The 17,042-nt window shown below is 35.3% G+C and overlaps 1 protein-coding gene across 1 annotated transcript in view; it reads left to right on the top strand.

Moving 5' to 3' along the window:
- SLC16A7 (solute carrier family 16 member 7) overlaps positions 1–9,615 on the top strand; it is a 31,902-nt gene extending 22,287 nt beyond the window's left edge. The window contains exon 4 of the mRNA XM_005419250.2: positions 2,148–9,615. Coding sequence (XP_005419307.1) covers positions 2,148–2,419 — 272 coding nt within the window. The 3' untranslated portion in view covers positions 2,420–9,615. The remainder of the gene's footprint in view (positions 1–2,147) is intronic.
- Positions 9,616–17,042: the final 7,427 nt, after the last annotated feature.

Raw genomic sequence — 17,042 nt, 5'->3', positions numbered from 1 at the left:
ATCGGCATTTCCAGAGAGGAAAAACTAACAGGAAAGTGACAGAAGGAACACAGGCCTGCTCAGCATTTTAGACAGGGTGCACACGGGGTGGGATTCCATCAGGGTGCTGTGGAGCATTGCACCCTGGCATCATTTCACACCCCAGCTCGTCTCAGAGCCAGTCCTTTAGCCTGTTTCTATAGCCAATAGATGGGGGCAAGGCAATGCAGAGGGTGAACTGACTGAAAGATGTTTGCATCACCAACTTCTCTTTCCAAGTGTAAGGGGAGCTTAAAGGGAGCCTAGGTGTATCACCTAGACTTTATTCATGACACTTGAGCTTCTAGCAGCAAAAATGAACAGCATTTTCAGAAAGTATTTTCAGAAAGTATTTTCTGTTTGCTATCTATTTTCTTAGTATTCAGTAATGCTGATAGTAAGCTTTATATTATTGAGATTTCTGATGATATGAGATTAAAAAAATAGATGCTCTAATTTTATTGAGAAGCATTGGTGAGTATCTTGGTGTGTGTGTTGCAGTATAAGGCCAACAATATAAGAATATAAAGATAATGAGATTGCCAGCCCAATGAACATTAGCGCTGTACCTACATTAGCACTGCCTCAGAAGTCAGCAAGATTGTGTACCTAAAAGCATTTATGTATACCAAAATACTTCAGATTACTGTCAGTATTTCTATGAAAATAGCATTGTTGTGTGCAATTTTGAATATGCTAAAACAATTCCACTCACTTTAGTAAAAGAATATTTATACAAGTAAATTTTTAATACGTCTAAATGCATTCCATATTTTTCTTGTCATCTAATGTACAAATCCACTTTGGCAAAAGTAGAGCAAAATGTATCCTCACACAGACTCTTTCTGTGCCACCTAGTGGGGGGTGTGAGCCTCTAACCACCTGAGTCCAACCTTCTCAGTCAGGTTCTGAAATCAGTATCAACTCAAAAGATATTAAATCCAGTATTTATGGAGAAGTAGCTTACATAGTTATTTATTTTTCAGTACAAAAACTTTTCAGGAGTTTTGGAAAGCATTTTTTGTGTGCTATTACACCATGAATAATTGATTTAACTTGTTAAACAGAGGGAACAAAGGGGGTGAACATATGGAAAAGCTAAGCTCCAGTTTTGACTAGTTCATATGTTTTAAAATAGTATGCTGAAGCATTGCTAATTCAGAATTTTGTTTTTAAATATATTTTTATGAGACTGCTCATTAATAAAAATCAACTGATTGCACTATTTACACTAATAAGTGAGTTGTACACTTGCAGTGCTATTTGAATTTGTCCTAATACTAAGTTTGTGAAAAAAAAAAAAAGTCTGGAATAATTTCATGGCTTGTAAACGTGTATCAGGTGAATAGACTGGCATTATGTTTTCAGCCCAGTAAAAGCATCTAAATGCATACTAAATTGAAGTGTGCAGCTTACCCTGTGAGTTTCAATTGTAGTGTAGGAAAGTTCAGAGCTAAATACTTAGAAACGTACAGATGTTAATTTGGGAATTGGGAAAATTTAGAAGGAATGTCTCATAAATTGGAAGAACTGTTATATTTTTCTCTCCTTGTCATAAAGAAATTTAATCTCAGAGGTCTGAATATAAGTTTTAGGTACAGGGCTCAGAGTTTAAAACTCAGCAGTTGAGTGTGATGGCTGAAGGGAGAAGCCTTTCTATCTCTCACCAGTCAAAGTAAAAGTGAAAAGCAGGCAGCTGATGCACAGAGACAGCAGCCTAAAAGGGCACATACCTCTTCATCCTATTGTCTTTATGCAGCCTCAGTGAGTGTCAGACTGTCACTCCAAACAATAGGAAAACACAATTAGGAGGTGAATAAAATAATAAGATGATGAAAGAATGAAAATAAAAGAGCTGAAAAACTGTCATTATTCATTAAGCTTTACTTACTTTGTTCTTCAACATTTTATGATTGTCAGGGTCTTCAATCGCTATCTGGATTAATACAGGGTTTTTTTTACGAGTTCCACTGTCTATGTTAGACAGCTTTAACATGTTGAAAATGCATTTCTGCTCCAACTTCAAAACCAAAAAGTATATAGATATTTTTACCGAGGGAAAGATGTGGATTTTATTTGGTATCCTAGTCTAAATACACTTTTTCTCTCTTCTTATCTTTGTATTTCAGGTTGGTTAGTAGATGTTACTGGGGAATACAAGTACATGTATTTTGTCTGCGGAGTGATTGTGACTGTGGCCAGTATCTGGTTGTTCATTGGCAATGCCATCAACTACAGGCTTTTGGCAAAAGAAAAGAAGTTAGAAGATGAGAAGCAGAAAGCACAGAAGAACGCTGACCCAAAGGAAGCAGAACCATTAACAAACAATGAGAATGAAGATGCTTCCAGCAGAGCTGATAAAGCTCCTGAAGATCCATCAGAAAGAGAAACCAATATTTAATCTGAAATATAGCTAAGAAGGCAATATTTATGACTTCCATTAGGAATATGTCTTCAAGACACAGGCCAGGTTTTGTGGTAAAAATGATCAGTCACAATATTGGATGGGAACAGATTTTTGCCCTATGGCAAGACTCAAAGCTAAATTACTATCTACAGTTTATTTGTTTCAGAGATACAAAATTATGATTACAGAGATAGTGACTCAATGCAAATGAGTCCATTGAATTTTGACTCTGGACAATCAAGAGTCAGATAAAACATGCTATAAAGCCTTCCAATGACAAACAGTTTTGTTTCAGAAGTGTATCTAGTGCAAGAGTATCTCCTACTCTTATTTGGGAAGATACTTGCATTCACCTTTATGATGTGGTTAAAGTCTTTTGAAATAATCTGTCCAAATTCTACTTGCCATTAATATTAAAGAGAACATAAAGTCAAAGATTTGTTTCAAAAGAGACATTATACCTGACTGTAGCACACTGAAACATTCTTCTCTTTTGTACACCCACTAGATAAAAAATATGGCTGCATAAGCAATTATGGATATAAAAGTTAAGTGTAGGAGACAAATAATTGGTGAACACCCCTCTAAAATGCAATAAAAAGCTGATTTATAATATATTCCAGAAGTAGTTTCCTCCAGTGATAGCTGATTACATAGTACTTCAATATATACATTTGAATTCAAAGTATGTTCATACCTTGCTAATTCAAACTAGCTAAAATCTGCCTGTACATAAAAGGTTTAAACCCAAGTTTTACATTTCTAACAAGAGTGGCAATCAGTTTGTTTGCCTATGTATTCCTGTGTAGCTGAAGGATCTGGATCAGACTGTGAAGCCATTTTCCTAAAGGGACTAGATTCATAATCTGCTGATGTTAAAAGGATACTAACGCTTGGCTTTTGTGGCCTTAATGAGTTTCATGACAATGACTTCAAAGTAGATGTTTGGCTTTATTGACAAGTCGTTAGTTGTTTGATGATGTCTTGAGAGAAGATTTAAGATCTAACTTCTGATCTTTGCAGATGGGTAGCTTCCCAGTTCCCACTTCCCTTTCCCAGGAATTTAGTGAAAAGCTACTTCTTTTTTTGTAGTGCTGCTTTGAGCAAAAGTGCTGCAAGGCACCTTGACAATGCCAGTCTGGAAGCTTTGTATTGACGCACTAGTTTTATGCAGGATGTTTAGTCTTGTGTCTACAATTTCATGCAGACCATCATATAAATTAAAATGTACACAATTGTTCCCCTTCCTTTAGACAAAACAAGGCATAAACCTACAATTTTACTTTACACAAATCGTTTAGTACTGCTTTGAAAGTTAAAAGTGCAAGCTTCTGAAGATAATATGTGAAATTATTTCTGTTCTATTTCTAGGTAAGGAAAGGTGCTATTCATTTTGGAGGGATGCTTATAAACACCTCAAAAATTGTGAAAATTAAGGGTCTGATTCATAAAATATTTATGCTCTGTTTATGCAGGATACACCTACACTCAATTCCAGGAAAAGAAAATTATTCATTTTAGTCCTCTTCTAAATCTCAAAAAGTTGGAAATATATTGGACAGAGAGCTAACTGTGATAAACACACTTTGAAGTGCCAATAATTAAATTAAAAACTCAATAGTAAAATCTAGTAGATATGGGAGGGCTTTTAAGAAAGTAATTTCTTTATATTATTATGTTCAAAATTATTTTAATTTTTCTTCTAAAAATATGGATAGTGCTTGCTTCTGTTTTACTGGTTTATCATTTTATAAAGTTCCACAATAATGCTGAGTTTTTAAAATTTTCTCATCACTGTTTTGGGGAGAAATATGAATCTACTCTCATCATGGTACAGAATTAAGTACCTACTTTTTGCCTAGTTATATTCAGGAAAACCAAACTTCTCCAACAAATCCTATAAATTTTTAGGAGCATCAGAATCAAAATATGTGCATTTCAGAGTTTTGGGATAAAATATGGGTTGCATGTTCAGACTCAAGCTGTGTACTTTGTAAAGAGGAATGATTCAGTCCCAGTAAAATTACAGTTCCGCTCCCAAGCCCCAGCTTCAGAGAGGAAGTAAATACATTGCACCTCCATCCAAACCTTAGCCTTGCCAGAACCCCATGACATGAAGCATTGCTCTCTTTATGGCTGTACAAACATACTGAGTGAATTCCAGGAGCTGTGAAGGCCTTGTGTGCCCGTAGCCAGAAAGGGATGAGTTTCATAGATACTAAGCTTTCATACAGTGAGGATTATCAGTTATAAATACTGGATTATGAAAGATGAACTGAAATTTTAGCTGAAGAGTGCTCATCAAGAACATCACTCTGCTCTCGATAGCCACTGATAGAAATGCAGAGATTATTTGAAAAGAGATTAATACAGGAACTGAACCAAAATGTCTGAGGTAAAATTGTAGGTGCTTATTGTTATCTCTTTGCAATAAAGGAGCATGATTAAGAATAAGGGTAGAATACAAGAAGTGTCAGCTTTTGACTGAAGGCTGTTGAAAGTTGCTGTTGAGTAAATAAAGGATTCAGAAAAATGATGATAAAAAAAAGTCTCTCAGGAAATATGCAGGCAACTTGCCTGTTCTATGCAGGATCTCAGAATACAAAACAACATGGCATAGGAAATAAGGGAAAAACAAAGTTCCTTGAGCCACAGACACATCTGACCACTAGTTGCAAAAATTATCTCACTATCTCAGAGGAAATAAAAATTTCTGTAAACACTCTACAGAGATGCTACTCTTTCATCTCTGGTCCATTATGTTAAAAGTTAATAGGAGTGCAAGAGCTGCTTTACCACCACTCAACAATGTGCAGTTTTTAAACCCATAAGGCAAAATGATGTGGCAGGCAACTAGAGTGATATAAAGTAGGAAGAGCCAAGTTAAACATTTCCTTACACCTCTTTCATTACTCTTTCTCTTAATAATAGCAACAAAATAAAACCCATCAGCATACTCTTGATATTACTGAATAGTAAAGAAGTTAAAACCCAGAAATGAGTGAAGAAAATTGGAACTGTATCTATGCAAAAACTGCCTCAAATTAAAAACCTGTGTCTTCCAAATGACAGGTCCTAAAGGGGCAATTGCCTAGTACAGGTAGCTCTTATTCCTAAAAGTAGTGATAATAATAAATTGCCTTGAATCAACTTTATTCTGAACCTCAAGTAGCAAAATGAGTATAACTTGCCTTCAAACTCCTGAATATCACTCCTACTTGCACTGACCTGTAATTTGTACTGTAAATCATTTCATTGCTACATTTCTGCTTTTGAGATTAGACCTGGGTATATACATAATTTCTCTGAATTGCTCTGGTTTCTCTTAATTACCTCACCCTCAGTTTGAACCACTGAAGGGTCAGTACTAACACATTCCCCTGATCAGTGATGAAGAAATTTACCCCAACTTTCTAGCACATGCGTCTCTTATGCGCTCTAAGAATCTGTAGTCTCAGTCAGCACAAGCAAATCCGTAATTGGTCTTGTTTTCCTTTATACTCATGTGTACTTCATTCTTTTAATTTCTCTGGTACAGTATTGCTAAGCCTGATTGCCCTTTTTCTCTTCTAGAAAATATAATGTGAAAATTTTAAAAGTAGTAAGAAGGTGGATAGCATCAATAATATTTTCCCCAATTTCATATCAGGGTTAAATTTCAAGTTGTTTTGAATACATTTGCAGATACTTCTCTCTCTTTTGGGTTTTTTTATGTCATATACTCTATTAGCTGGAGAATTCTCCTGTATTACCCTTTTCAACTCCAGAGAAAGACTCTTCACTAATAATTCTCAGTACTATTTCAGGAGCGTATCAAAATTTCACCCCTCCTATCTCTCCCCATTGAACTGTGGTTGCAATTGTTGTTAATTCTGTATTTCCATGAAGTTCAGAAATGCATCTTTTTTTATGAAAGACTACAATGCTTTTATTTCAGGAGTGTGTTTTGTGAACTGCTTTGACAGGGCTAGGGAAAATCTTACTTTATCTTCAAATAGATTTTTTTAAGTGACGCTGTCCTTATTGAGAGGAGGTACAGCTTCACTTATGCTGAAGTGAATGGCAGCAATTTCACTGATTCACATCAATGCAAAATTCACATGAATTTTAATGGTCGTGTTACATATGAGCATCCACTGTGCTTAAAAAGCATTTGGCAATGTGCACATGATTGTTCCTCCCAGAGAATTCTCATTCCTTTTAAACATTCCCCACCTCCACCACCCCATACTTTGTTTTGATGTAACAAAAAATTTGGACTGGGGATGTAGCGACTTATCCTTAAATATTTCTTGGGTTTTTTTCCTGTAATGACACATTTTCTGTGTTGCCAAATGCAACATTTTTCACTTCCTTCTTTCATGTCTGGCTGTGAATATTAATGGAGAGATATTACTGGGATACATAAGTTAAAGATACTATATGCAGCCAGATTTTGGACTGCTATCAGGATTTCACTAAACAAAGCCAGTCACCACTTTTATAGATGAACATGTTATAAATGACACCGACAATTTTGCCTATAACAAAATTGAATCAGGCAATTTTTGTTAGTTTCTCTATAGATGACTATTTTTCTACTCATAGAGAGGAATATAAAGGGAATTTTAAAATAATTATTTTCAGAGATGGCTTACCAGTTTTAAAAAGGCTGTTTGGAATTTTTTTGGGGGTGGGTGCACTTCTGATATTTGTGCAAATATATATAAAATGAAAGTGCTTGCATGTACTATCACATTTTTGATGAGAATTTGCATAAGCATTGCTGTGTGATTTCAACATAATTTGCATGTTGTAGTTTTGCAGTTCAAATTTTTCTCATCATCTACCTCTCAGCTGAAGTTTGGAGACTTGCACAACCCTGGAAGAATAGAGTTAAAAAAATGCATAATGGTAAAACCTGTACAGACTATTAGAAAGTCTCCCAAATATTTAAAGCTGCTTACATTTCTGTTTTCAAGGCAGGGCATATCTGTGTCCACATCTTTGTATCAGTTCACATATCTTTAATCTTAATCCTTACCTGTGAATTTTTTGCATCACTGATCTGGTTTAAAAACTCAGTGTGTCATTTAGCTATCGAAAGTCTAATGATTTTTCTGTGAGATGCTGGCCCACTATTCCTTTTTGTTTTCTTACGATTTCTGAGTTAGGGAAAGTAACAAAGTTAATATATCCAAACAGTTTATAAAACTATTACAGAACATTTTGCATCCATGAAAAATAAAATGTGTTTAGAAATAATAGCAAATTTTAGCTTGCTTTTCCTTTAATAGGGCAGTTGAAGGAAGTAGTCACAAAATATTAGATTGGGGTCAAGGAATGATAATTATTCTTCATGTGCTCTTTACAAAACCAGAGATGATTGTTCCCTCAAAGATATTCTTCAAACTATTCTTGCCTTCTAGGACCTAGTACATATTCCACTAAAGCCAAAACAAAAATACCAATCAAAGAACTTTACTAGACATTGGAGGTGATGTGGCTTCAGTGGAGACTTCAGCCTTATTTTCTCCATTACAAATCTCAGGACCATCAGATATAACACATTAAACACAGGATTTGTTACAGCTGGCAAATTTTCTATGCCTGCATAATATTCCCAATGAATCAGTCCCTAAATTAACGCACAACATGTATTATTTTAATAGCCTATGTAAATAAATTTTTTAAAAATCCCACCATAGACTCTGAATGTAGATTATAAAATACAGAGGATATATTTGAATAAGTATCCAAACAAGTCTGTTAACCCCAAAGGAAATTATTTATTTCCGTTCAAGCCTTCTTTGAGCAGTTTATAACCTTCATTTTCCTTATTTCCAGAGAAAATGGTTTATGTCGTCTGTGAATGTATATATGGACATATATAAGGGAATATATATGCAGATGTGGTATGTGTATATATGTATTCCCCTATATATAAAACTATAATTTATATATATTATATATATTTATGTATATATAAAATATATATAATATTTTAGAGTAAGTTGCATATTGTGCCTGATAAATGAAACACAATTGTAAGCAAATAAAAAACTTCCACAAATGGCAGAAAAATTTGAAGCTTTTTTGTAAGAGCACATGCTATTTTTCAGTTTCTGCTAGATTTATTTATAGTAGAAATTAATTCAAAAAGCTGCAGTATTACGTAACACTGGTTTCCAACCGTGACAGTTCAAAGCAGCCTAAGATCACTGAGAATGTTCATTGACATAGATGGCAAAACCTACATTGTTGGTGAACTTGTTGGTGGGGTGTCATTGCTGTGGAAATAATAACTAAATGATCTCTGATCAGACAGCAACCAATATACTGAGTTTTCAGCTGATGTGATATGTATGACCAGTTCATACAAAATATTGGTGGACATGATATTTTTTGTAACAAGTATGGAAAGTGAGAATACTCAAGCCCCTGCAAACAATATTCCTGTTAGATTAATATGTGAAATACTCCAGAACATTAGTAATTAAAAACACTGACAATATATCATACCTTTTACAGGTTTTGGTGGTTTTAATTTGTCTGCGAGTAGGCAAGCCTATGAAAAGTCTACATTTGGCTCTCACTCTTTAAAAAAGTTATACTTTAAAATTACTGGGAGATTTTTCAGAGTAGTACATAAGTAATTTGCATAAATTCCCTTCCTTGAAGAGTGATACAGCTGCATTTTCCACTTACAGCCTACTTGGAAAGTTCACCATATCTGCAGTTTATCAACAGAACCTGGTATTGCTATGCAATAATTAAACGTGCAGTAACCATTGTTGTTGACTAATAAAGTTGTTTCTTCCTTTCTGTATTTTGCAATACTGTATGGTTTTTACTTGAATATATTGGCTAGATTTTTTTTTGACAATCATTTATTAGCTAGAGGTGCTATTTATGTTCCAAAGAGATATGAGTGAATGATAACTTTCTAGATGCCAAATCCTTTTTTTGACCTGACAAAATTCATTGTTCATAATGTATATTAACCCTGTAAAGTGCTTATGCATTGCATTAAATTGTATTTAAATCCATTTTTGTTCATTAACTTCTACTCCAGGCCTGTACTACTGTGTAATATGTCAAGTTTGTCCATATATATTTATGGGAAATTACAATGAAAATTGTGTATAATAAGCAATTGGGAGAAAAAAAGAAAAATGAAAATAAAATTTCCATGTCAAGTTTTTCTGAAAGGATGTAAATTCTATTTTCTTAGTCTTCTTAATAGTATATTATTTACACCTTCAGAGTGTGCAAATATTCATAGATATTTAGATTGATTCACTATGCAGTTGTAGCAAAGATCTCAAATCTTCTTGTTGCATACAGAAACAGAACTTCGAGATTTCCTGTGGAGAAAAGCTACTACTAGTAACAAAACATTGTACCAACCCCTTGCTATTCCTAATTTCACCATAATTAGGATTTATTCTCATACATAACTAAAATGCCATCTGGACACCAGGTTTTCTTTTCCCCATTACTTGGACTTGGATGTATTCCTACATTCCATGTACATGGAATGTTATTCCTTAGTCACCAATACTCATTTCACTACAGAAGAGAAATTTATCTGCATCTTGAAATAGTGTAGATAAGTCTTACTTTGTATCCTCTGAATGTCATCGGTTCCTATGTTTTTGTAAATTGTCTTCAGTCTACGATTGCTTGCCCCAGTTAAATTGTTATTTACAGAATATGATTGGATAATTACAATTAAGGTGTTATGGGGAGTGTTAGAGACAGTATTAAGATGCACCTTTGCATACCATCTACACACTTTTTAGGTAGATGCACAGAAGGCTACTAGAAAACAAAGATATAAAAAATGAACTATCAAATAAGAAAGAAATAACTATCAAATGGTTATATTTCTAATAACTGTAAAATCTGTTTTCAAAGAATTATACATATAATCTTCATGATACAGAAGTTTTGATTCAGCTACTGAAATATGTTTAGATTTTGTTTAGATTATGGATCCTTGTAATAGTTGCATATCTGTTTTAATAATCATAAAAATCCATTTTCAGGCATTGACCAAGCAAAAGAAAAAAAAATGTTTAAAAATTCTAGTAGCAAAATTGTCCCTTTGAAACAATGAACAAGATATGATATTTAACCCTGCTCAAAGACACAGCTGATATCACTTTCATGCCTAAGGATATGTTGCCTCTATAGATACTGATTTCAGAAAAATCATTCCTATAACTTGTATTACCTCAAATCAATGTTTCACATTAATCTATGAGAATTTAGATTAATTTGTCAAAACTAATACTCAGATGATTTTCTTTTCTGGGATTTAGTCAGAATTTAGACTAAATGGGACTTGAAGGTAATTAAGTTACTTCACTTCTTTCATATTTTCTTCTCCTCCTAACTTTGTCACTGATACTGATCATGCAAATGCGAGAGACTGAATCAATGATTACTGTTTTAAACATTGTTAAGATCATCGAAGTACCTTTGTCCACTGTAGGGACTACTGTCCACTGAAGGCCACCCCTCCCTAAATATGCCTCCAGACAGGAATTTGGACTCTGATGGGAATTTCAGATAAGATAAAGGTGGTACTTCTGTCAAAATATCTCAGGTCTAAGGAGAAGTAAACAAGGCCGAGGGAGAAGACTGAATTCACAAGGGAAGCCAAACACCAGCTGTGCTGAAAATCATCTCTGCCTGGGTTCATGGTGGAGGAGGCCACAGCCCACAAGCTCATCTGCTGAGGTCAGGTTTGTACACACTAACCCTGCTGCTCAGGGACAAGACAAGGAGAGTTTTTGGGGGTGTGACAGAAGGAGTGAACATCCATACACAAACTGTCTCAGTTGTAAAATCTCCCAACAACAACAGTAAGGAAAATAAACCCAAAAAAACCCCAAAAACCAAAACAAGAAAACACAAAATAAACTTATTTTCCAATAGTTTGGACCTTGTATGATAAAAAGGACCTCTGAGAAATTTCTTGGAAAATATGAAGTCTCCAAAAAGAAAAAAATGAATCAAAATGCATGCCCAGAGGAGACACTGCTCAGCATTTGCAGTTATCATCCTAAAATCCTACCAATATTATTTCAATTTAAGATCAAATTAGATTTTATTGCCTGGAAATTGTCAGTTTTAATTTGAGTGCTTTTAAGAGTAATATCTATACAGGGATTTATTTTGTTTCATTAAAAAACACCTATGAATTTTCTTTCTTTTATGTGTTTCTTTTTTTCAGAATTTAATTATAATTTTTTACCCCTGGAAATTGTGTAAACATAGTTAATCAAGCAATATATGTTTATATATATATATGAAACCTGTGACAGCAGAATAATTTTCATGCCTTGTGTATCAACTATATAGAGTTGAAGTCAGTTCTTATTGCTATTCCTACTTCCCCTTCAAATCTTTTTTCATAAGCTGGAAATGTGCACAGTCTATTTCAACGCTTTAATGTTTATGAAATTGGAATGGAAAATTTGCTAATGCTGCTTTACTTGTTTCTTAATTTAAGACAAGCAGAAGTTCATCAGCAAAATCTGTTTCTGTTTTACCGTCCTCATGAAAGTTCATGAAAACCTACAAACTACACAAGCATTTAATTAAACTTTTATATGGCATTAAATTTTCAGCACAAAATTAATGTGAAATACTTAGGAAAATGTGTTATGAAAACATAGTAAAACTCTCAAAGCTTTCTTTTGAAATAGTTTTAACTGAATACTAAAAGAAAACATTTATCATGAATAATCTAGTTGAGATATCACTAATTTGTTTGTGCTTGTATTTTCCACAAAATAAATCTTTTCAGAAATGGTCCTGTAGAACCCTAAAGCTGTAGCTAGGTACCAAAAGAAATGGCAACATTTTTTTGATATATCATACATGTATCAGTTTTCACTTACAAAGAGTTTATTTTGGAGGAACAGTGATTCATTTTGTCAACAATCATAATGTACTTTGATTAATAATAGCAATTCCAGTTTGGCCTGAATGATAAATGAATAGCAGTTAGGCACCATAGGTTTTCAGTTCAATCACTGAACTGAATAATTGGGGGAAAATGGTTGAGGATGAAATGAAGAGGTTTTTTTCCCCTCACAGAAAAAGTGCTTATTTGCCTTAATTACAAAACAAAGATTTTCAATTCCATTTTGAACCTTCTAAATGGACATAAAAGGAAAATTGGATTCAATTTATGAAACAACAGAGTTTAGCAATGATCACATTATTCATCAGACATATTGAGAGACAGATTCAGTTCTTCTTAATATGAATGACCCCATGATTCCCTCTTCTGAAGCTGCTGGGGATTCAGGACTGAGTTTGTCTCCTAGTCATACTTTTTTCCTGCCACAGAAATGAGCCATCTTTCATTTCAGTTTGCATAGTGACACTCTACTATCTGGACTATATGTCTTCCAACATCAAATATTTTATGCAAAGTGAAAGAACACCAGTAAAAATAATTGCCAGTACACAAAAAATTGCTTTTGCACAGCAAAAATCCCCTGTGGATTCCCAATTCCCTGAGTGTTTCACAGCAAATGCATTGCTTTGAAAAGTCACAATACCCACAGCTTTTAAAAGACTGGGGAAAAAAGTAGATTGGCATTGATAATCGATTTCTTTTCACTCATCTGCTGTCCACTGGAAACAATAAAAGGCCTTGTTGTTGGATATTAATAAAATCCATAGGGTTTTTGGTTTTTTTTGTGATTTTTTTTTCTGTTTACTTTAACATTGGATTTATTGCATTTGTTTGAGGTACAATTTCATGAAGGGACCCACAAGGATCATCAAGTTCAACTCATTGAGTTCCAGTCCTGGAAAAGACATCCCACACCAGGTGCCCAAGAGTGTTGTCCAAACAATTTTTCAGGCTTGGTGCCATGACCACTTCCCTGGAGAGCCTGTTCCAGTGCCCAGTCACCTTTTGGGTAAAAAAATATTTTTTTAATACCCAACCTAAACATCCCCTGACAACTTCAGGCCATTTCCCTAGGTCCTGTCACTGGTCACCACAGAGCAGAGATCAGTGTCTGCACTTCCTCTTCCCCTCATGAAGGAGTTGTGGACAACAGTGAGCTCTCCCCTCAGTCTCCTCTTCTCCAGGCTGAGCAGACCAAATGACCTCAGCCTCTACTCAAGGCTTCCTGCCCAGATGCTTCACTATCTTTGTTGACCTTCTTTGGGCACTCTCCAATAGCTTTATATCCTTAGCACCCAAAACTGCCCACAATATTCAAGGTGAGGCCACAGCAGTGCAGAGCAAAGCAGGACTTGCTCAGCCGGCCATGCTGTGCCTGATGCACTCTGGGACATGGTCGGCCCTCCTGGCTGCCAGGCCGCACTGCTAATTGAAAATGACTGCTTCACAGAACTAGGTATTTTTCTTCCCACCCACAAACCCAGAGGCATAGAAGTTTCATGTGGATACAAAAGGTTACTGAAAATGAGAAATTGCCTCAAAGTAGCAATTATTTTCATAGAGAGTTAATCTTTCTGGCAATGTTATTCCCATAAGTAACAGTGTCATTAAATGGTCTTAATTCTGGAATCTACTCAGGTTTATTAAAGCAAGATGTTTCTCTTAAAATTAATCAAGGGAATCATATTGAATCTCATTTTTAAGTTCTGTTTTTGTAACAGCAGCAGCAGCAGCAACCTGGAGATTCAGTGCATCTGGCAAAGGGTTGCAAGTGGGCTGTTAGCAGAAGTATGTCGTCCTAGGTATTGAAGGTGTGACATATTCATTGTCCTTAAGAGTGACACTAACAGGAGTTTACAACCAGAGAACTGTTTTAAGCACTTCAGTTGGTGTAGGGCATCAACAACAAGCATGAATCACCCTGAAGCCATTTACAACCCCTGTTTGAGTATCTGTTAATAACTTCTTCCCACACCTCTGTCCTCAGACTCAGCAATGTGTTTTCTGTTTATTGAAGCAACAGTCACTGCTAGGCATCCGGGACAACCTTTCTCTCACCTTCCCCGGAGTGCTGACAAGAGAGCTGACTGTAGAGCCTGAAGTGGAAATTGCTGGCCTCACACTTTTTGCACTTTCTCCAGAACACAGTTAAGCATCCACAATACACTGCTGAGCAATGCCTTGCTTCAGTGCTGCAAGGTGCTCAGGTCAGGGGCTTGTCTCACTGGGTTACATCAAGAAGTATCTGTTTTAAACACAGTCCAGACTCTTCCTCACTCTGCCCCAAACCCTGCCAAGGGATGATCGCAAAACTCTCAGGCTAAATAGTTTGCATGGTTCTTTCTTTTGCATTTGTAACCTTAAGTGTGGCTGAACAAAACAGAGAGGGGAAAAGGAAAGTTTTTAATTGGGGAATTCTCTTTCTGATATATTTTACCAAAAGCATGAAAAAACTCACATGAATCAATCAAAGGTCTTTGTGAATAGATTCTTGCACGTAAGGGTGCGTGTACTGAGGATGGTTTCTCTGCTAAGGGTTTGGTCACCTTATGGAAAAATACATTCTTGGTCAAAACTTTTTTGACCAACACAAGTGACTGGGAAAATTCTTAGTAATCACATGCTGGAATTACCTTAGGCTGGGTGAAAGGAACAAAAACCAAATTTCAACTGTAACAGAATCACAGAACACCTCCATAGATCTCTCTTCCACTCCTGAAAATACTTTTTTTTAATATGTAATTTACAGGATAGCTTATACCTTTAGAAAATTGGTCTTTTAAATAGAATCACAGTATAAATAAAAAGAAATTAAAATGCAAGATAATTTAAATTTGTTTCATGTGTGTACTATGAATTATTACAGGAAATTTCCAAGCAACTTTCTAGGCCTATTTTCCTACCTTTATAAGTATACAAGAAGTCATGGCTAGAGACCTGAGTAAAGAAAGGTGAAAGCTATGAGTTCAAGGGATAATATCAGTGATCACTAACATTTTTATGTTCTTAGAACACACACTGTTTTCCATGTCACCTTTTAGCAGCTGAAGAACCACTTCCCCTGTTACAGAATTGCAGGCAATAAGTTCTCAGCATGAAATTGCTACATCCCTGAAGAAAATGTACAACGCAGCTACTCACCTTCTAACACCTCTGGCCTGAAAAGATCTTCGTGGTTCAGAAAAAAAACCGATAAATTTAAAGACATTTCTCTATTTCTCTATTCATGCACCTTTTCTTTTTTTTTTTTAATGGGATTTATTACTATATTACTTTTTCATAGTTCCTAGTCTCGAGACAAGATGCAACAAAGGGGAAAATCTCTGCTTTCCCATTAATGTGTGAATAATATCTAAGCTAAAAGCAGGTAAGTGGAATCTAGGAGCTGGTCTTTACCTGGCTACTTCTCTCACATTTTTCTTTCACAGGGACTTTCTAAATGCACTCTTGTGTCTCTCAGAATGGTTTCTAACTGAAAATATATGTAATTTCTGCTGAGTTGTATTCTTACTGCAATATGGTTTTGCCTCTGCATGACTAGTTGTTACCTACTATGTTGTAGTCACTCAGTGAAATATTTATGTCACAGTAGCCACTTGCTTTAAGATAGAGAAATAAATTACTTGAAATAGAGAAACATATTGTCTCTGTTTAAGTATCACCTACACCATCTCTGTTCTGCTATCCTTTAACCCAGCTGATCCACATCAGCAAGCAAATAGCTCTCAAAACTACAAATTATTTTTGCTATTTGCATCTTCCTGAAAGCAGCTCTGAAGGGAGTGTTTGTGTGAGGAGTATGGACTGATGAGCAGCACTTCAAGCTAGCTTTGTTAGTAAGATTATTAGATGAGCAAAGAGAGTGAGGAGGTCTTCTAGAGCCACATGCTGTTGTTGCTTCAGCTTTTCCAACCCACCTGTGCCTGTGGACAATCAAATGAGCTGCTGAGTGGAATGCTACAATGAAAATGTCTGTGTCCTGTCAGGATTAGCAAGTCTGTTGTTCTCCAAAGTCTTGGTTTCAAAAGCACAAATAAAAGGAAGAAGGGAGTAAGGAGTGCAATCCACAGACATGATCAGCTCTGTTTCTTAGTTAATGTCTGGTTTATGAAGTGTAAAGTGTCTCTGATTCAGTTGACAATAATGTTTCTGAAACATTTTATGAACTAATGGAGATCACAATTAGCCTCCTGCCTTCAGTTGCAGTACATGACAGAGATTTACAGGTTAAATGCAAAGTATATGCATTGCTGTGGTGCAATTTTGAATGTCACTTTTTATTCACAATATTATTTCAATTACAATATAGAAGAGTTGAAACAAATAGACCTTTAAGAAGACAGTTTGTGGCCTTCTACAGTTGAGCTTTTAATACAGAGCAAGAATGAACATACCTATCGTGATGTTCATCTAAAGCATTGGATTTACTGAATTTCTGAATACATATGAAAACCAAGAGTCTACATGGAGCTCTGGAAATTTCAGAGTTGTTCTACAGGTTTTTTTGCTTGATGGCAACTTGATTTAAATGAGTTGATGGCTCTCAGCTGGAGATGTCAGGAGTAGCTTTGAAACTACCAGCATATATTTCTTTGGGTAAATCTTACCATTGAAATCTATCAGCTCTTATGCAGCTAGCGGTTCTGGAAACTGACCGTGACTGCAGAGAATTTCAATTTTTAAATTAATCCCCAGGAA

Source organism: Geospiza fortis, unplaced genomic scaffold (genome assembly GCF_000277835.1).
Source record: "Geospiza fortis unplaced genomic scaffold, GeoFor_1.0 scaffold166, whole genome shotgun sequence".
Lineage (NCBI taxonomy): Eukaryota > Metazoa > Chordata > Aves > Passeriformes > Thraupidae > Geospiza > Geospiza fortis.
Note: the sequence above shows the minus strand (reverse complement) of the source record. Positions and strands in the feature narration are given on the sequence as shown.